General features: G+C 34.0%; 1 protein-coding gene across 7 annotated transcripts in view; it reads left to right on the plus strand.

Annotated features, from left to right (window-relative positions):
• The window catches only part of LOC128221373 (phosphatidylinositol 4-phosphate 5-kinase type-1 alpha-like), a 54,167-nt gene that overhangs the window by 15,731 nt on the left and 16,146 nt on the right, over nucleotides 1-22,290 (plus strand). For 3 of the 7 annotated variants that reach the window (XM_052929976.1, XM_052929975.1, XM_052929982.1), the window contains exons 8-15: nucleotides 98-244; nucleotides 632-724; nucleotides 2,327-2,404; nucleotides 4,498-4,618; nucleotides 8,848-8,962; nucleotides 11,150-11,282; nucleotides 12,182-12,269; nucleotides 18,355-18,396. In XM_052929976.1, coding sequence (XP_052785936.1) covers nucleotides 98-244; nucleotides 632-724; nucleotides 2,327-2,404; nucleotides 4,498-4,618; nucleotides 8,848-8,962; nucleotides 11,150-11,282; nucleotides 12,182-12,269; nucleotides 18,355-18,396 — 817 coding nt within the window. Of the gene's footprint in view, nucleotides 1-97; nucleotides 245-631; nucleotides 725-2,326; nucleotides 2,405-4,497; nucleotides 4,619-8,847; nucleotides 8,963-11,149; nucleotides 11,283-12,181; nucleotides 12,270-14,415; nucleotides 14,434-18,354; nucleotides 18,397-19,447; nucleotides 19,466-22,290 lie in introns of all 7 variants that reach the window. The other 4 variants (XM_052929979.1, XM_052929980.1, XM_052929978.1 and 1 more) reach the window with 4 other exon arrangements.

Here is a 22,290-nt window from a genome sequence, read left to right on the forward strand (position 1 = left end):
CTATCGATAATCGGTTACTTGAGTGGAACCGATCATCGATAGTAAAATTGCAACCGATTCCCAACACAACTAATAATTGATGTGTTTCTTTTTCCAGTGTGGTGGCAAGAATATCCGGTTTGTGGTTATGAACAATATGCTCCCTTCTGTAGTGAAAATGCATGAGAAATATGATTTGAAAGGAAGCACATACAAGAGAAAGGCTTCCAAAAGTGAACGGAACAAGAAATCTCCCACTTGGAAGGTAATTTGTTAATGCCATCATAAGTTACAAGGCAAAGGAAACCATATCAGATGATATCTAAGCAATTCAGTGGTTGAAAATGGCATAAGCCTTCAAGCCCTACACTGGTAAAATGCTTTACGGGCTTGCTCAATTTCTGGATTTTATATAGTAGTGCTTGTTCAAAATTTTGATGTCAAGCAATAATATAAGAATTTGGGCTTGTTAAAAAAAACCTGTAATTTCAATGACTTCATTTTTCTAAGGAAATCTGTAGATGGAAAAAATATTAACTGCTTTACTGTACCTCGGGCCTTCCCTAATTTTTGATGGGATTGGTGCAAAACTGTTGTAAAAACATGTTCAGAATTACAGCCTTTGATAAAGTGCCAAATATGTCTCTTTCAGGATTTGGATTTCATGGAATTACATCCAGATGGCCTGATGTTGGAAAAAGACACCTACGATGCCCTCGTTAAAACCATACAGAGGGATTGTAGAGTAAGTGGATAGTGAATTTTATGATATATAGTATGCAGTTTTTCTCCCAAGAATAGGCCTAAAAGAAAAATTGGATCAGTTACCCGACCCTACCAACAAAATACAGTTGAACACCGTTAATCTGAAATCGTAGGGACCCAACAAATTACTTGGGAATAGCAGTGTTTCAGTTTAACAATTTTCCGCAAATGACAGCATTCGGGAATTATAGATGACGTGAAAAACTAAGTCGTGAAAATTGCAATGTGGGTTACACGTTACCAATATGATACACTCGCTTTGAGTTATCTTTCTATCACTGAAATTATATGTTGTTTACTCAGTATCTTTCGGTCTATTTTTTAAAGAATGATGTGATGTCTCGCTGAACTCTGTTGATTCCGTTGATGTGTTTCTTAGTCACGTATCCATCAAGTTTGTTAATGAAGTCATAGAATTTGCTTCCATCTGTCTGCTGCTCCAAATATCATCTCATTCCGGTGATGAAGGATGTCGCTCGGTGGTTGGATATGGGATCTACGGTATCAATGTTTGTAACATACACATGCTCAATGTCATTCTTTAACAATCGCTAATTGTGCTCAATTGTCACCTTAAGCCGATGCCCAAGTGCAATCGCAGTATGGTGTGAAAAACTATGACGTGATCAGGTTTGAAATAAGAATTGATAAATAGGTGTGAAATACCAAATCGGGACCGTAATTTTTACTTCGGAATAGTGATTATTTTGGAATAGCGATTTCGGATAAAAGACCAAAAATTTAGTTAAACAAAGAAGTAGTAAAATCGGAACGGGAAATTAATTTCAAAATAGATAATTTCGGATGAACGGTGTGCGGAATAGCGTTGTTCAACTGTACTAAAATCACTGTGTATATGATGCTATCATAGATGGGAAGCAGTTAAAAAAATCTGAGAAAAGTCTGAAAAAAACCCTTAATATCTCAGATAAGAGGCAGAGAAAAATATCAAAATCGCGCGCCACCACATTTGTTTCAACAAATGTAAGTGAAGCATGACTGCTGATGCTAACCGTACTCAATGGGGCTATGAGTTTGAATATTTGTATAGCCTATGTCAATATCAGGACAATTTTAACCTGAAAACTAAAAGAAATTAACATAATAAGACCACTTGAATAACAATTTGAAACCATTTTATTTCTTGAAGTAGACTTTATTCACATATGACATTTATGCAGAAGGATGCACAAGCTGGTCTCTTTGAGTTCTGTCTCCATGGCCTAGTGGTTAAGGCATCTGCCTACGGAGCGGGAGGTTGTGGGTTTGATCCCTGGCCGCGTCATACCGGAAGATGTTAAAAGTTGGTACAAGGTGCTCTGCATTTAAAGGGTAGTGCTTGGAAAAGTTGTGTACTCAGTACTGGTTCAACCCAGGAAAGTTGTGTCCGGTGTATCGGTGCTTTACACCGAGCATGTTAAAGAACAAAGAGGGCAGACCTTGATAAACTCAAATAAACAAACAAACATATGAGTTCCGAAGGGTGCTACCAAAAAGGACAGGGTGAAAAACCCTGCTACATCTCTTGAGTGAAAGCCCTAATCACATCACAGCTCACATGTCATTTATCAAATATTTTCAGGTGTTGGAGAGTTTTAAGATCATGGACTACAGTTTGCTGGTGGGAATTCACAACCTGGATATCGCCAAGAAAGAAGCAGTATGAAACACATATAATACTATGCCTAGTTTCTAACCAAAGTTACAAATAACAGAAACTAGCCTCCCCTGCATTTAACCATTAACATCATGATGCCATTTCAATCAAATGTTTTCTGATCTCAAAAACATTTTCTGAAACAAATTTAGCATAGCTTGATAAGTCTTTTCAACGGTTCAATTGTCCAGTGAAGGATTTCCCTTAATGCTTTTTAGTGACATATCATGTTATTTTCACATTTTTCAACTGTTGCATGATAAAAAGTAAAGTAGCATTCAATATACCAGGGTGATTTTTACCTGGGTTTTCACATTTTAGCGAAACCTGGTCATTAGAATGACGTACATCATTGTTTGGGGAGGCGGGCGATTTCAAACAACTAATACCATAGGACAAACTTTAGTTATGGTTGATATATTGCAGCCAAACTTGGAATTTAGAAAGATTTTAAGGAGAACTTTCATGGGATTGCGTAAGGGCTCCTAGGGTCATGGTCAAGGTCACTGTAAATAAAAATAGAAAAAAAAGGTTGGTACTGAATAACTTAGTTAGGGTTGACTTATTGCAACGTAACTTTATATGTTGGAAAGGTTTTATGGAGACCTTTCATTGGGTCATTTTTTTTTGGGGGGGGGGTCAATGTCACTTCTACTAAAAATAGTAGAACAGTTGGCAGACATCGCGAAAACTGTTGGTCTAACAGTCCTGACCGGTTAATTATGACTCAGTCCGACTACATTAGTAATAGGGTTGGTGTGTCTTACCTGTAAATAAGAAAAAAAATTGTTCTCTCTGATATATAATGGAGTTGTCAAATAACCATTTGTTTACGAACTGATGTTGTATTTTGTAGATGTGGGAATGTGTACTGCAATTAGACAAACACCATGCAGCATTTGCCTCCCTTAACAATATGTTACAAAATAATGTTTATAATTACTGTGTAATTATCACACAATGTTTTGAAAAAAAGAATGATCTTTTATCTTGAATAATTGAATGTTTTAAAGGATAATTCCAAATGTTCCAAACAAAAATCTTCTTTGGAACATGTTATTGGACCAATCAAAATTTTCATTAGAATAAAGTGCGAGTGTCAAGAAATGGCATTGTTTAAATTTTATTTTAGAGCAAAAACCTTGCAAAAATAATTCATATTTTATTACCTTTTTATTTTCTGTCAATGTAAAATTAGCAACAAGTTTTCAAACCAGCAAATATTATTTTGGACCAATAAAATATTGGAGGCTTGGTCCAATTGAGCGATTCTTTTTCTGAACTTTAGCGATGCCTGAGTTGGTACTGAATAACTTGAGTAAGAGTTGACATATTGTGACCAAACTTCGTTTATAGGAAGGATTTATGGAGTCCTTTCATAGGGACCCTAAGGTCACGGTAATAGTCATTGTTACTAAAAATACAAAAAAAGTTGGTACTAACTTAAGTTGGCGTTAATATATTGTGACCAAACTTGGTATGTCAGAAGTGTGTTTGGGGCCCCTAGGATCAAGGTCAAGGTCACTGTAACTAAAAATAGAAAAATGATTGGTACTGAATCATTTTAGTTTGGTTTGACATATCGTGACCATACTTGATACCTAGGAATGGTTTATGGAAGCCTCACTATTTTTGTAAATAGAAAAAATGTTTGAAACTGAATATCTTTAGTTTGGGTTGACATATTTTGACTAAACTTGATATAGGAAAAGTTTATGGAGACCTTTTATGGGTTTGGAGCCCCTAGGGTCAAGATAAAGGTCACTGTAACTTAAAATAGAAAAATGTTTGAAACTCAAAATCTTGTCAAGAAACTTTGTATGTAGGAAAGGAATGTCGAAATCTTTGATTGGTTTGAGTAAACAAACACACAAGATGCAACAAATCAGCTTACTTTAAGATCTCACAACATAGGCTTTTAAGTTCTTCTGTCAATCATTGAAAACCTGGTCTCATCACATTGTGATATTTATATTTCTGGTTATTTTCTAAATGACATCACAACATTTTTTGACACACTTTGCAATTGATCTAAGAACCAAATTTCATGTTTCCAAGTAATTGCTTTGTATTATTTGAATACTCTCTTATTACAGGCTGCATCTGCTCACAACAGAACCGACCTCAACACAACGGGATTTAACACCATGGGCGGTGGCCTGTCCTCATCACAGGGAACCAGCGCCAGTGAAGTGCATGACGCCGGTAAAAACAAAGGTGGAGGATGTATTTTTACTCACTTACTAACCAACACACCTAATGTAGCTTTTTTATACGGGAGAAAAATAGTTTTTAGATTCTTTTTAAAAGTATAGGAAATAAAGGCCATATTCCATATCTATCTTACCCTTGGACACGCCTCAGTGAATCCATTCAGTCCATTGGTCATTTATTTATACTCTCCAATCAAAAGTGTTTAAGACATGGGGGAAGTGGAAATGGTGATTTTTTTTATAAAATTTATGTTTGAATTATTGGAATGATAAATCAAGCCCAAAAGGTAAATTTTGAGGCATTTGTAACCTTATCTGTCAGGCCATGATGTTGTTATTATTGTGTCATTAGCAGCATCATGCATTCAATGGGCATAAGATTAACTGTAAAATGTAAATATGATAATAGGGACTCCTCTTGCCAAACTATGGTAAAGTTATTTGTAAAGTTAAGCTCTTTGAATAACTGAGAAAAATGAAACAGCATGGTATCAGGGTTCGAATTTAACTTTGAGGAGCACTCGCAAAATTTTGCGAGTGCTTTTTGAGGCAACTCGCAAAATGAAAAATCAACTTGCAATTTTATCATTTGCTTTATTCCCTTATAATTATATTGTCTAATTAAAGTAGAAATTTACACCTAAGACATATTATGAATATTAAAAAGTATCAATCTTGAGTGACTCGACTACTAGAACTTGTTGATGGCTTATTCTTTTTGGGAAGTATGGAAAGACTCATCAGATGCTGGCCATATTTTGACAACAAAAACTTTGACAGTTGGGCTAAATTTAGCCAATGATTGAGTTAGGTGATAACGTCATTTGAATTCACTTTGTTTTATGCACGCCTCGGAGCATTCCGGAAAGATTCGAAATAAAACTCGGCTTTTTCCGTATTTGTTCTATTTTTGAAAACTTACTAGAGCGTGACTCCGTACTGTCTTCTTTATACTGGTTATGTAAACATGCCACTTATAGGCTGTATACACTCAACTACATAGCGGAGTTAAGTTCATGTTTATTCTACTTTCCTTTCAACATTTTGTGGTCTAGAAAAAGCCACTCGCAGAATTTTGCGAGCTTGAATAAAAGTCACTCGCAATTTACAAATGTCGCTCGCATTTTTCGAGTATGCGAGTCTAAATTTGAACCCTGGGTGTCAGATTGGCTTGCTATTGTTGTGACTTCTTTTCCTAAAATAGACACACACTTTAGTTACTATTCCATTAAATTTAAGGTCATTTGTATTTCAAAGAAGAAAAGTATTGTCATAGCCTTGTTGTTTATGTCGTCATTCAATGTCTGAAAACATCAACCTTGGTCATAACTCAAACATCGACCAAGATATTCAAATGAAACTTTGTTACCAGATATAATACACACATGTTAAGCAAGGGCCATAACTCTGGCTGTATCTACTTGTTGAATAATATCACTTGTTTGGGCTTAAAATAAAGAGATGCCTGATGGTGTTCACTACTCACATATCTTGTTTTAGCATGTCAGGGTTGTCTTTATAGTTAGAGCTAGAGTCAGTTAACCATGAAAAAATATTATTTTCAAGAGATTTTTTTAAGGGTTACAAGAATTTAAAATACTTTTACGAGAATTAAACCGACTGAGATCACATGGTCACTTCCAAAATTCCACAAAAATTGGTTTATTTCAAACTCAGCAGTTAAAACAATTACAATTGGTATTTTATGGTGATATTTCTTCAGCTCTATGATTAATCTTCATTAAAATTTGGTTTTAGAAGCTGGTGTAATGTATTCATACATTTAATAATAAGAAATAATTTATATATATATATTTATATATATTAATACTTTTAACAATGATACCTTTCCTCACTGTATTAGATAAAGGGTTCTTCTTTACAAAATAACACCCTATATGATGTTGTGTGTATCCAGATTAATACTCACTCAGTCTTCTTTTATTATCTAACCAAGAGCACAAGTCTGGGGGCCATTTTATGAAAAATCCTATGAGCAATTGGTACCTAGTTGAGATTTCAATTACATTTAGACTGTCGAAAATCTATCATGGGTGTGAACTTGTTCCTAGAATTTCCTGATGAAATGTCACCTGAACAATTATACATGTCTGTGTTTGACTGTTTGATGGAAACAAATGACATGTACATGGTGTAGATTAAAAACAATTATATTCTGTGACTAACCCTGTGCTATTTGGTCAAATATTTATTCAATAATTATGCCCCCCTTCGAAGAAGAGGGGTATATTGCTTTGCACATGTCGATCGGTCGGTAGGTAGGTCAGTCGGTCGCCCGTCGGTAGACCAAAGCTTGTCCGAGTGATAACTCAACAATTCCTGGACGTATGGTCATCAAACTTGACATGAAGATAGGGCCTGACCAGTAGATGACCCCTATTGATTTTTTAGGTCATCGGGTCAAAAGTCAAGGTCACAGTGACCTTAAATAGTTAAAGGATTTTAAAGCTTGTCAGAGTAATTAATCAACAATGCCTAGACCTATGGTCATCAAACTTGACTTGGAGGCTGGGTCTGACCAGTAGATGATCCCTTTTGATTTTAGGGGTCATCGGGGCAAAGGTCAAGGTCACAGTGACCTTGAATGATAAAAGGTTGTCCGATTGATAATTTGACAATGCCTTTACCCATGGCCCTCACTCTTGACTTGGAGGTTGGGTTTGATCAGTAGATGACCCCTTATGATTTTTGGGGTCATCGGGCCAAAGGTCAAGGTCACATTGACCTTGAATGATAAAAAGTTGTCCGAGTGATAATTCGACAATGTCTGCGCCCATGGACCTCAAACTTGACCGGTCTGCCTGACCATTAGATGACCCATATTGATTTTGGGGGTCATCAGGCCAAAGGTCAAGGTCACATTGACCTTGAATGAAAGAAGGTTGTCCGAGTGATAACTTGACAATGCCTGCACCCATGGCCCTCAAACTTGACTTGGAGGTTGGGCCTGACCAGTAGATGACCCTATATATATGGGGGTCACCAGGTCAAAGGTCAAGGTCACAGTGACCTTGACGGCAAACTCAACAATTCCTGGACCTATGGTCATCAAACTTGACATCAAGGTCGGGCTTGACCAGTAGAGGTCATCAGGCCAAAGGTCAAGGTCACATTGACCTTGAATGAAAGAAGGTTGTCCGAGTGATAACTTGACAATGCCTGCACCCATGGCCCACAAACTTGACTTGGAGGTTGGGCCTGACCAGTAGATGACCCTATATATATGGGGGTCACCAGGTCAAAGGTCAAGGTCACAGTGACCTTGATGGCAAACTCAACAATTCCTGGACCTATGGTCATCAAACTTGACATCAAGGTCGGGCTTGACCAGTAGGTGACCCCTGTTGATTTTGGGTTTCATCGGGTCAAAGGTCAAGGTCACAGTGACCTTAAACATGAAAAAGTTAACAATGCTCAGTGTTATCTCAACAAAGCCTGGACCTATGATCATCAAACTTGACATGAAGGCTGGGCCTGACCAGTAGATGACCCCTTTTGATTTTAGGAGTCATCGGGTCAAAGGTCAATGTCACAGTGACCTTGAATGCGACATTGTTGTTTAAGTGATATCTCAATGCCTGCACCCATGGCCCTTAAACTTGACTTGGAGGTTCATGCATATTTCATTCAATTGTCCAAATAATACTGACAACAATGGCGCTCAGGTGGGGCATAATGTTTGTCAAACATCTCTTGTTAAATTGTGTTGTGAATCTGAAGTGTACATAAAGTGACCAGTCTATTTTGTAACATGAATATAAAGGAGATATACAGTGTAGATTTCAGTTGTGGTATGGTAAATTTGAACTCTTTTAAATTTTTGTGAAGAAAAAAGTTTTCTTTGGGACTGTTTCAAGTATAAAAGAATAATATCAAAATCCTTGAATGATAAATACGATAAGCTATGTTATATGTGGTACAGAAAATCAAAAGAAGTGTTAATTTTACGATAGATAGCATTCATATTATTCTCCCCCCAAAAAGATAGTGTGCATATTTGTCTCCACACAATATGATTATAACTATTGCTTGTGTATTGTAAATAGTATTAATGTACTTTAAAAATTGTTTCTCTTTTGTTTTTTCGTTTGGTATTAAACATAGTATTAAGAGATTTTACCTGACTTTTTTTTACTATTTTTCAACTTTGTATCCTTTGGTATAATCTTCCATATAATTCTGTAACAAATGAAACGTCTCTGCTCTATCTAGGATTAGCTAGAGGGAAGTCGATGCGTACCAAAGTGACCCAGTATTCCACACCAATGGAGTCTATACAAGCAGAAGTTCGCGATATTCTAGAGGAATTTGATGACGATGACATTCCGTAAGTAGATTATACAGACATTATTGCTTAACAGGTTTGAAAGCATACGGAGGTTAATATATTCTTTGTTCATTGAACAATTATTAGCTGGAAATGTCAATGGTCAAAATACGCTGAAGCCTCCAAGCCTCCAAACATCTTTTTTTCCCCACCTTTCAATCCTCAACTGCCTGCCTTTTGCCCCCACACCCTGGCTTCCGCTGGTAATCACTGCGTCTGGTTGTACTTCGGAAAGTCACAAACATCTTGAGTCTGAGTTTCAGACTTGGGTTCAGAAAAATGAATTCTGAATTGATTCAAAATATCCCGAGGACCTACTCTTAAACATGACTGTGCATGCACAGGATGTATATTTTTTAGCTTGTCTGTTCTTTGTAGAAAAAAGGTTAAGTTATTGTCATGGTGTCATGGAGCAACATTTTTAAAGTTGACCATACCTTAACCCTTTGCATGCTGGGTAAATTGTCGTCTGGTCAAAAATGTCGTCTGGTTTATTCTAAATTTCTTTCAATTCACTTAAAACTTTGGGTATATATTGACTGAGTGGCAAACAGCTTGGAACCTGACCAGGCGCCGAGTTACTCGGGGTCTGGTCTGGTTCCAAGCTGTTTGCAAAGCCTTTAAAATCGCCATCAGCAGCCTAAGGGTTAAAAACCTTCATTGATTATTCCATTGAAACTTAGTACACATGAGATAAAACAGACATGCAATAGCAAGACCCATACCTCTGGCTTTAAAGGGACTAGATACCACAGGGTACCAAAATCGGCAAATTTAGTATTTCCTCAAAAAAGCCTTGAATTATCAATTAGAGCTAGTATGAGGCCGATGAATCATTATTTTACATGAAAAAAATAATATTTTATCGCTGTCTCAGCTGAGTTTTCCCGTTTAAAAAATAGCGCACAATGGTTTCTCTTTTTATAGTGTGTATGTTTAGCAAGTGAAGGTCCTGTGATTAGTACAGATACATATAGCTGCACTATTTTTAACTGTACTGGGATTTTTGTGGTAGACAAACCCAGTAAATTTCGCATTGGATAAGGAAGATTGTAAGCATGTGATAATCAGTAGTAAGTAAAACACAATGCGTTGAACACACCAATTATTTTTTTTCTTGCAAAGGTATCATCTGGTGTCCAGTCCCTTTACTAATTGTTGAATTTTGTCTCTTTTTTGACTTACCACAGATGAGTGTTGGCATTTACATGGGGCTAATATTAAAGTAATCTGTGCACAAAACTATGCCTGACACTCTAAATCTTTTGCCAAGTACACATGGTTTTAAAATATCCAAAAGGCGCATTCAATCAGGTTTAAAATGAGTTAGTGTCAGTCATTGGGACGATTGTTCAGGACTTTGTTTAATAAAACAGGGTGATTTACGACATCTTTGATTGATAACTTCTTGATCATGTTCTGATATATTTCAATAAAACAAGTTATGCTGAAATGATTATTAGGAACACCGCAGATTACAAGAGTATTCATTAAAGTGACACTCTTATTCAAAATCAATACATACACATGAATAACAGGCATAGATTTTGAGGTACAAATCTTGAACAACTAAATAATACATTTATGGAAAATATTAATTACTGATAACAAGATTGTGACAGTGTATTTAATAGCTGAAAACCAAAAAATATTAAATGATTGGTGAGTGCTAAAAGATTTACTGTGATCTACTAAAGTCTCAAAAGGTAGAAATACCGTGTATTCTGCACATTTCTTTCAAATCAAACTTGGAATCCTTGATAAGAACCATTATTTTTGACATTTATTCATCCTTTCTGGTATATATAAGCAATTGTATTAATTGTGGTACATCTTATTTGGGAGTAATAGTGCAACTTTAAACTTACAGCTTTGTGGTTAATCTTATTTGGGAGTAAAAGTGCAACTTTAAACTTACAGCTTTGTGGTAAATCTTATTTGGGAGTTTAAACTTACAGCTTTGTGGTAAATCTTATTTGGGAGTTTAAACTTACAGCTTTGTGGTAAATCTTATTTGAGAGTAATAGTGCAACTTAAAACTTACAGCTTTGTGGTAAATCTTATTTGAGAGTAATAGTGCAACTTTAAACTTCCAGAGCTGTAAAGATGTGAAAATTGATGTTTACAACAATTAGCCCAATCTATAATAAAAAAATCTCATTCATAACATAATCTTCCTGATTACAGACCCGGTGGCATACCAGCCAAGAACTCCCGAGGCGAGAGGTTACTTCTATACCTGGGAATTATTGACATTCTGCAGTGTTATAGATTCAGAAAGAAGGCTGAACACACATTTAAACGGATGATAACGGATGGGGTAAGTATAACTGTAAATTGTGATGTTCTTTTTTTGTTTTGGATTCATCAAGTCATGAATGCAAATGCCACCATTCTTTTTGTTAATAACCTCTGTGTATATTGAAGCAATTTACATCATCATGATGTCGTAAATACTTTTAAAACCTCATCAAAATGGTCCATACATAAATGTGTAGGTGAAAAGCGAAGTAAGTCTAAAGACCTACCATGTCTCATGTCAATTTTTATTTTCATTTTTCTCATTATTTAGCATATTTTCTCATTGTCAAATTAAACTGAATTGGTGAGAGTGGTTTAGTGTTAAAGCTGTCCGCCTGTCACCAAAGAGGTTGTGGGCTGTATTCCCACTTGGGTGAGAGTGGTTTTGGGGTAAACCTGTCTGCCTCCCACCAAATAGGTTATGGGCTCTATCCCCAGCAGGGTGAGAGTGTTTTAGTAGTTAAAGAGGTTGTGGGCTCGACTTGAGAGTGATTCAAATCAGCTTTCAGCACAATCCCCTGCACCCTAGCTTAACCTATATGATACCCTTGGCCAATTGGCTAGGGAAACTTCCTAAATCTTGAATATTCATAAGTAGTTTCAGACCAACGAAATAGCCGATAACAAAAAGGAAAGAATCTCCTTTGTGAAGAGCTATCGGCATGTTTAACAATATCCTGCCTAAAGCAATTTGTAAGCCGTGATCTCATTGGATTATTTCGAACCGAGATTGCATCCGTAACTTTTCGGCCATTTCTGCATGTGTCTCATGCGACCGATCAAGCGGCTGGATTTCACCTTATTAATTATTCATGAGTACAAGATTTTTACAGCTGATTTACCCAGGGTATCATATAGGTTATGATACACTGGGGTGCTGAGGATGAATCATGCTAAAATAAACTACTCGTTTTTCAGGATACAGTTTCTGTGACGCGGCCCAGTTTTTACTCCGAGAGGTTTCAAAAGTTTTTTACGAATACCGTGTTTAAAAAGGCTCCATCCCGTAAGTATATATGCTTATAATAACTTTAGTTTAACAGATTTAAGTGAAAGTGTTCTTAGTAACAATAACGATACAAGCTGATTAAGTGTTCTTGCTTTCACTCCTTCATTTGCATTCACAGTCAAATTGATAGTAAGAAATTGTACAGAACTTTGTCAAAGCTAACAACATTGTTAACGTCAATGCGAACTTTCAAATCTTTTTCACTCTGTGTTATGGAAACATTTGTGATTTTCAATCAATTCTAATAAAGGCTATTGCATTTAAACATATAACCCCCGGGGGAAGGCATATTTAATTTATGCCACCCACCTACAGAAGCAAATTAACCCTTGAGGACTCCAAATTACTGAAAAAAAGACACCCACCTATATACTATTTAAATAATCGCCTTTCTGCCGTGGGTTATATGTTTGACTGGAATAGCCCTAAGATATAAGTAATCACAGAGGACGGTTTCAACTGTCCATGTTTTTTTTAATGTTTGGGCACACTGCCACAGCATAATTTAATTCACCTGAAAGTTGACAATGATGCAATTAATGATGTTTTAAGCTTTTACAAATTTATGAGCAATCGGTCCATTGTTTATTGTACTCTTTAAGATGTTGTTACTATAATTTCTTACAGCCTATGATTGTTATTGTACATTTCCTTGAAAAAAACTTGTTTCTAAAACAAGTGAAAACCAATTTGATTTGATCCCCTGTTAAAAATGTAAATTTCATGCAACATCTAAAGACGTCAAAAATGCGTACCAATAAACTTAGGCTAGCTGTAACAGTATTTCATTTCAAATCGGTGATTGCTTTTATTAAAATGAAAAGTTCTACTCAGTTATCTGATATTATGTTAATACCGAGTTTTTATTGGTACAGATAATGTTTGTTTTCTTTATTAAGGTATTTATTGAATTTTACTGTAAATAATATCATAGGAAAGGTAATATACAGTGGAAAAATTATGATAAAGAATGGGATCTGTATTCATAAAGGTACTTTAGTGAAAACAAATCAACTTATGATTTTTTAACAATGAATATCTTTTCATCACATTTATTCTCATGCTTTTCTTATTTTGACATTTGTTGAAATATTTCTTACTCTTGGTGTAAAAGCGTTGTTCGTTTTTTTTTAATCCAAATTATAATTAAAAAAAAATTAAGTTGAAATTTTTCACTAAGATGCTTTATGAATACTGCCCCAGGTAATGACTCTTTATACTATGATATCAATACAGAAAAGAATCGGAACAAAAGGAATTGTTGCTGGTACGTCTTAAGTTGAATTCTTGCAACGTAAAATTATGGCAGAATCTACAAAATCTACCTCTACATGCTTTTAGAACATTGCTTTCTCTTTTAAAGCTGCACTCTCACAGATTTACTGTTTTCCAACTTTTTTAACCAGGTTTTCACATAGTGAAACCTGGTTATTAGAATTATGAACGTCGTTGTTTGGGCGGGCAGCGGGCAGGCGGCCGGGCGGCGTCAAACTCACCTATGAAACTGAATAACTTTAGTAAGGGTTGACATATCTTGACTAAACTTGGTGTTTAGGAAGAGTTTATGGAGACCTTTCATGGGATTGCGTTTGGGGTCCCTAGGGTCAAGGTTAAGGTCACTGTTACTAAAAATAGAAAAACGGTTGAAACTGGATAACTTTAGTTAGGGATGACATATCTTGACTAAACTTGGTCTATAGGAAAAGTTTATGGAGACCTTTCATGGGATTGCGTTTGGGGTCCCTAGGGTCAAGGTTACTAAAAATAGAAAAACAGACACAGGCTGAAGTTCTTCTGTCAATCATTAAAAACCTGGTTTCGTCGCATTGCGGCGTTTCTTGTTTATTTTTTGTCATGGAATTAGCAAGTTTTTGTGTAAATATCTGCAAACCAGTGATGAAAGACTGCTGACAAAATCTGCGATCTGATCTTTTGTCGTCAGTCTTTTATCACTGGTTTTCAGATATTTACGCAAAAAACTGCTCGTTCCAAGACAAAAAAAGAGTTGTCAAAACGTTCAATCTGTGAGAGTGCAGCTTTAAAGCAAAGCAAAGCAAACATATATAATTTACCAGTATGTGCCATATACCATTGAAGAATGATTAAAAGTTCTTAAATGTACGTTAAGTTATGAATATTTCAGAACCTTCAACGGTAGATGGTAAAAACAACATTATATTTTCATACTTTTAACATTATCAAATACCGAGTGAAAAACTGTATTTAATAACTTAATATATAGAGTGAGTTAATACAGTTTCCCTTTCGATCATGAAATAACACAAGCCTGATTGGAAATAAAATGTTTTTAGCATCAAACAAATCTCTGGGGTGCTAGGATTTTTATTATGATTTTTAATGCCTTATGGGGAAAAAATATGCGCTGGAAACCAAGATCAAATATATTTTTGCTGGTGATGGAATTTTTTTCTGTCATAACGATTATTGCTTGTTTAACTGGAGTCACTAGCTTTCTAACATGGATTCATTTGGAAATTTAAAGAGCATATCATAAAGTGAACTGTTTATTCGTCAAAATAAATGAAAAAAAGTAAATTGAAGGCTTTGCACAAGATCGGTAACTCGTTCAATATTTAAATCGAGGTAAAATTGTCTCATGCAGTCCAATTAGGTAAATTTTGATAACACTTATAGTATGCTGAAACTTAGAAAATTATTTACTCAATTTTTTTTTTTACAAATTTAAATTTTGAGCTGACTGTCATTCATGTCCTGAGGATCAATTATAATACACTTGTTTCTAACATACATGTAGATTTGCCTACTATTACATTATATAACCTGCTTCAAATTTAATATATCTACCATACTTTTGAACATAGGCTTATTATTATTATTATTATTAACTTATTAATAGTAATCTACATGTACCCCTGGTACTTATGTATAACTTAGTTATCAGCTAGATTACCTTAGTTTCTTATTATGTACCATAGAGCGATATATCGTTAGGAACTTATATTCTATTGGTCATAAAATCAAGCTGATGATTCAAATTATAAGACCAGTCTTTCTTGTTAAAAATAAAGCTGCAGTAAGGAATACATATTTTTAGCTCTACTGGCCAAAGGCCAGAAGAGCTTATGCGATGGTAATGTGTACGTAGTATGTGCGTCCGTGCATCTGTAATCAATTCCTTGTTAACACGATACAGCCTTCAGTTTTGATTGTATCTTGATGAAACTTGTACAGTATCTACATATCCATTAGAGCTTTCCTTTCGAAAACCAGTCAGATCCGCCCATGCATGCCTAGATTATGGGCCTTTATAGTATAAAAAATCAGTGTGCCTGTAAACAATTCCTTGTTTACATGATACAGCCTTCAGTTTTGATTGTATCTCGATGAAACTTGTACAGTATCTAGATATCCATTAGAGCTTGGTTCCTTTCGAAAACCAGCCAGATCTGGCTATGCATGCCTAGATTATGGGCCTTGATAGTATTAAAAAATGCTATTGTGTAAACAATTGCTTGTCAACACAATACCGTCCTCATTGTATCTCAATGAAACTTGTACAGTATTTGAATATCCATTAGAGCTCGGTCCCGAGCCAGCTAGATCTGCCCATGCATGCCTAGATTATGGGCCTTGAAATGATAAGATTATGGGCCTTGATAGTATAAAAAAATGCTATTGTGTAAAAAATACTTGCGAACATGATACAATCTTCAGTTTTGATTGTATCTCGATGAAACTTGTACAGTATCTCGATGAAACTTGTACAGTATTCAGATATCCATAAGAGGTCGGTTCTTTTCGAAAACAGTGATGTTAACCTCACAAACCCAGCCAGTAGAGCATAGGCCCTTTTGGGCCTCTTGTTTTTGTTATCCTCTTAAGGAAAGTGATTCAATTCAATGATGGAGTCGTTTTTAACATTGTTCTAATAAAATCTTAAGACATAGCCCTTCATTAGTAACTAACAAAACTTACTCCCCTCAGGGTTTTTTACATGATGGGCTGTTATTTTGAATGTTGCAGGGGGAAAAAAAGCTCAGACGAAAGGCTATGCCAAACATGTTTATGAAAAAAATATGACTTTTTTGTTTTAAAACAACTTAAGTGTTTTGTTAAAAAAAAATGAAAATGGGGCCAATTTCAGCCCCATTTACGATCAAAACAGGATACGCTTTTCACAAAAATTGGACTAAATATTCCCATACTAAATTATTATTTCTTTTTTAAAATCTTAGCTTAGCTGCAGTAGTACATATATTTATATATATATAAATGCATTCTTATTCTCTTTAAAAAATTAAATCCAGGTAAAAAGGGGTTTTGCTCTGTTTTTAGAAATATACTATGGTAAATTCACAATTTTAGCCTTTTTGTTGTTATTTTCACTATTTCAAGGGTCCTGACCCATTAATAAAAAGATAAACAATACAACACTGTACTTTATTCTAAAATATAATACGAAACCCTTTGTATAGAACTTACAATTGATAATTAATTTCAAGACCTATACCTTGGCAAACATTGAATTAAGAATTGCTGAAAAAAATCAATTATGATTTTACAATTATCAATTAGAGTTTGTTTATATATCTTAAGCTGTTTGTTTAGATTTTCCAATGTTTTAGAGAAAAAATCAAATCATCTTAGTTTAACAAGTTCTCTTATTTTTCTTTAAATAATCACATACAATATCACATACAAACTTATTCAATCATTTAAACTTCTATTTTCTAAGTAGAACAGCCTACGTTCAAAGCAACCCAAAGGTTTCGGAAAATAGTTGGTTTAGGTAAAAGTTTCGTATAAAAACAAAAAATGATAGCGAAAAGGTTCTAAATGACATTAAATAAAAAAGTAGTTAGAACATTTTCGCTTTCACTTACCAAGTCATTATATATCTCAAATGTTCAGTGTGTTTTTGTCTTGTCTTATATTAGATAATTTGATGGCTCATTGCAAGACAGTTGTCTATATATCTATCTTGCATTAAGCTTTCTATTTCGGAATTTCAAGGGATGTATTGTAGACAAAATTAGCGCAAGCCTGTAAGCCCTTCTCCTGTTAATGTATTCTGGGCTTATTCAAATTAACAAATTTATATGGCACAAAATTAATATAAGCATTAAAAGGTATAATTTCGATGAAAATAATTGCCGAAATGAATGCAATCCCGAATTCCTGCAATGTTTGCTGGGCTTGTTAAAAATCTTAACATTTTGAATATACCGGGTATATACTATTTGTTTGACTGCAGTGTTTCTGTTGTTACTTCAGTTTTATGAGCCCAACCCACAAACACATTAAAATACTTATACAATATGCATTGGATTTGAGCATTTTGAGAATGAAGTACTGAATTAATAATATTTATGAGAAACTCCTTCATTTTAATACATGCTTCTCATTATTTTAGTCGAAATGCATTTATCACCCCAGTTTTTTTGTCATTTACCCTCCTCTTAAATGTGGAGTCAGTCAATGCAACTAGGTAAAAGTTAAAACATATTCGGTAAAATCCTAATGATTATGCAGCAAGGAGCAAGCAGTCCTCAGTCATTACAGGCCTAGTTTAAGCCTTCTATAAGTGACCCCCCCCCCCCCCCCCCCAAAAAAAAAAAAAAAAAAAAAAAAAAAAAACTGTATGGTACACAACCTCTGTTTATTGATCTTTATCTACTTGCCTTGATTTGAGTATCCTGCAGTTTTAGAAGTTTTATTTTAGAAATGGACCTTAAATGGCACTGAGCCAATAAAACAAATACATAGGAAATTGGCCCCTACTGTGACACCAGTGCAATTAGCAGGAGATGCACAGCAGGGGATTATCATGTCAAACATTCCTTAAACTAGGTCTTGGCTTTACCCAGTTCTAAATAACTAGCCTGTAACCTGTTTTCGGCAGAAGAGGAACTTAATTATGATGTCATGTCTGTTAACTTGTAAAACTACAAATCCTGAGGGTAAAGCATGGTACTTATTGAAGGATGATATGTTATCTCATTGACTTGAAATGTAGGTTACACCTAAATCAATTTATCCAGTTGACAAAGCTACGACCCTGTTGTAATAAAAATTTATATTTGTTCTGTAACTTCTTTAGGGTTTGGATGGATGGGTATTGGAAGATTTTCACACCATGCAGGTATCTCAGAAACCCCCAAAATCATGATTTAAAATGTTACCAAGTCCCATACATCATTTCCCATTCAACCTTCAGCAATTCCAAACTTGCACACTGGTTATGCAATTGAATTAAAGTCCTTTATATATCTAATTAAAGTCTTTACTCCATATTTGCAACATCACCTAAATCAAGGATTTTAAATCTTTATACCTTGTTTTTAAGTTCCAAATATGTATTTGCAACATCACCTAAATCATTGATTTAAAGTCCCTTATTCCTGTTTTTCAAGTCTCCAATATATATATATATATTCTCAGCAGCACCTATATTATTGATTAAAGTATTTTACGTATATTTTTCCCTTATATATATTTGCAGGTATCTCAGAAAACTCTGAATCATGATTTAAATTGTTACTAAGTCTCATACATCTATTCCCATCTGGCCTTCAGCAATTCCAAACATGCACACCAGTTATGTCATTATATATATTCTCAACAACACCTAAATCTTTAAGTTAAAGTCCTTTATATATTCTATAATTATGAAATGACATTATGTCCATTGCAACAATAATCATCAAGCCTTATACCAATGCGACAAGCTTTATTTACCCTGTCATGATGATGATGATGATGATGATGATGATGATGATGATGATGATTCTGGATTTATGTCTCTGATGACATACCTTATCAAATGCAATTAAAACTTGTTAAACCTTATATAATGTAACAATCTTAGAATCCCTTCTGTGTATTTGCAATACAATGACAAATAATTGTTTAAGAAAAAAAAGAGAAGAAATGTAAAAGAAAACTACATGAATTATGGCTTTTTCGACTCGCTCAAAGAACTATGATAGTTTTTGATATTTGATTTTAATATTCAGAAATGGGTAAAAAAATATTGATTTAAACACCAACTATAGTAATTGATTAGCACTCTCTCATTAAAATGATAAGAACTCAACATTTCTCAAAGTAAACCATTGACAAGCATTTTAAAACCTTTGTCAAAAAATGGTTATGTTTAGTTTTTAAATATTGATTTCTTTATTTTTTTCAAGCTCAAATGTTTAGAAGATGTAAGTTTCTGCATATAATTACTCACTGTGCATAAATGTTTTTGTTGAATAGCCGTTATAACTAAATAATTCTGTGACTTGCATTTTGGCTGTATAAATTAAGAGCACGATATTTCCTCAAGTTTGTTATGAGCCTCAAGTATGTTATGAGTTTGTCTTATTTTTCCAAAAGTTAGTCGAGGTATTGTGATTGCCGTGGTGTCATTTTCCCTGTTGTCGCTGTCATGAACGGTCTTTCACCTTGACCATAATTCAAAAATGGTTCAAGTTATTGAATAAAATAATGTACTTATGTTACCAGTGATAATATTTCAATGAAATGCAAGGGCCATATTTATGGCTTAAATAATTGTTGCTTTTTGGCCCTTTTTCTACCGAAAAACAACAACACCAAACAAACAGATGAGTGTTGGCTGTGCAATGTTCTTGTTTTAGAAATGTGTATGACTCCAAATTTGGCTGTACCTTTTTCCGCTTTTGTAGAAATTTTTGAATGTTACTTTTCTATGATTTTTGTTTGGAATTTTTCAGTTAACTAATTTTTGACGCACTTCACTTGGTCAACACCCATTAAAAGACCCCAATGCCCTTTGTTTGGGCATGAATTTGAATTGAACATAATTATACAATTAAACAAGGCTTAGCACAAGACTGGTGTAATGACTTCTTTTTCTATATTGACTTACAACCATCTTGCACTAAGCCTGCAAAATTTATTAATAATAATTAAAATTTATACTCTTGAAATCAAAATTCTTTTTGAGAAATTTAACAGTTACAGCTTGAATTAATCAAATTATTTTAGTGTTTGAAATTATATTTTATTTAATATGGTAGCAGTATTTTGACAAGAAGTTGTTATATAAATGGTGTAATGAATTCCCTGTTTATAGATACAATACAATCGTTATATCTCAATCAGGCTCTGAAAGTATCATATCATATTTGAATGTTACAAATTGTTAAAAATTATTCAGTTTTATAAACATAAGAAAAACAGCATTTCTGCAAAACAACAGTTTACATACTTAACTTAGAAAATGATGCAGTAAATGTTCATAGGTGTCCTGATAAAAGTTTGTCTTGATGAAGTACAACTTAAAATCTATTTCATGATCTTATCCTCCCGTTAAATTAAGTCTGCTTACAAAATATGTCATACACATTTTTCACAATGATTTTTGATAACTTGTATTGGACGAAGGAGTCCAGTGCATTTCTTTATACTGTATAAAAGCACTGACTATGATTCTACTGTTTCTTAGCATGTTTCTATGTATATTAAACTAAGCTAAGTTCAAGCATTTTCTTACAATGTTTGTATATAAAACTAAGCTAAGTTGAAGCACATTCTTTGCATGTTTCTAAATAAAATTATGCTAAGTTCAAGCATTTTCTAAGCTAGATATATTTTTATATATTGAAATCATGGCCATAAGATATATATTCATGAGTTTATGTTTTTGCCTGATTGGTCACTGAAAAGTTACCCTTATCTCTGCTCTTATTTCGTTGGTCAAGAATTTTAAACTGCACATGACATGACTTGTATGCAATTATGATAAAGTAACTTTTGTTGTATCAGATAGTTCTTTAATTTAATTCACATTAACCTGTACTATCAATTATATCTCACAGGCTTTAAATGGAGTAAGCTATGCTTAATATGTTGGTATTCAATCAATTTATTTGGGATTTTTGACAAACATTGAAATATTGTATTGCTAAATGTAGAGATAAATAAGTGTGGCTGAAGCTGAAAAAAGCTTGTTCATGGTTTGCATTCATGAAATCTATGATAATTTGGAGAACGCATGTCAGATACAAGACTTTTTTAAAATGAACAATCAAAGGCCTATGAATTTTGCAATACAATATTTGATTGTTGAAACAGTTAGTGTTTCTTAATTACTGTTGGTTCATTGCAATTATAACAAAAATAAAGGTCAAAAATATTTTATTAACAGAAAAGGTCTTCATAGACTTTTATTAATATTTATTAATTTAATCTGATTAAAGGCATTTCTGTGATTAGTTTGATATTAATATACATGCAGATGCTATACTCTCTCTCTCTCTCTGTCTCTCTCTCTCTCTCTCTCGTGTAATTCAAATATACAAACTTAAAAACTGTCTAAAAATGCGTAAATTATCAATTATAACCCTTGAAATTCCAAAAACATAAGTTTCACCTCACAAAGTTTGGACTCTAATAAATCAGTTTTATTGGGACAGTTTAAACTCATTCTTAGTAAAACTGTTTGTTTTCTGTGGCACAACCAATTTATCTAAAACTGCCTGGATTAAGGCAAAATAATATTTACTGTCCTTGGAAACCACTGAAAATGTTTTGGTTAGGCCACATCAAACATCATTTGTTTTAAGGGTTTTTAAGCACTTTTATTTTAATGAGTCTTCTAAGCACCTTAATTTTAAAGGGTATTCTGAGCATCTTAATTTTAAAGGGTATTCTGAGCACCTTGATTTTAAAGGGTATTCTAAGCATTTAATTTTAAAGGGTATTCTAAGCACCTTAATTTTAAAGGGTATTCTAAGCACCTTAATTTTAATGGGTATTCTAAGCACCTTAATTTTAAAGGGTATTCTAAGCACCTTCATTTTAAAGGGTATTCTGAGCATCTCAATTTTAAAGGGTATTCTAAGCATCTTAATTGGAAAGGTTTTCTAAAACCTTGATTTTAAGGTTTATTCTGAGCATCTTAATTTTAAAGATTATTTTCACCTTCATGATTTTAAATGGTATTTTAAGCACCTTTATTTTAAGGGATATTTAGCACTTTAACTTCAAAAAATATTTCAAGCAC

The sequence above is a fragment of the Mya arenaria genome, chromosome 16 (genome assembly GCF_026914265.1).
Source record: "Mya arenaria isolate MELC-2E11 chromosome 16, ASM2691426v1".
In the NCBI taxonomy this organism is placed as follows: Eukaryota; Metazoa; Mollusca; class Bivalvia; order Myida; family Myidae; genus Mya; species Mya arenaria.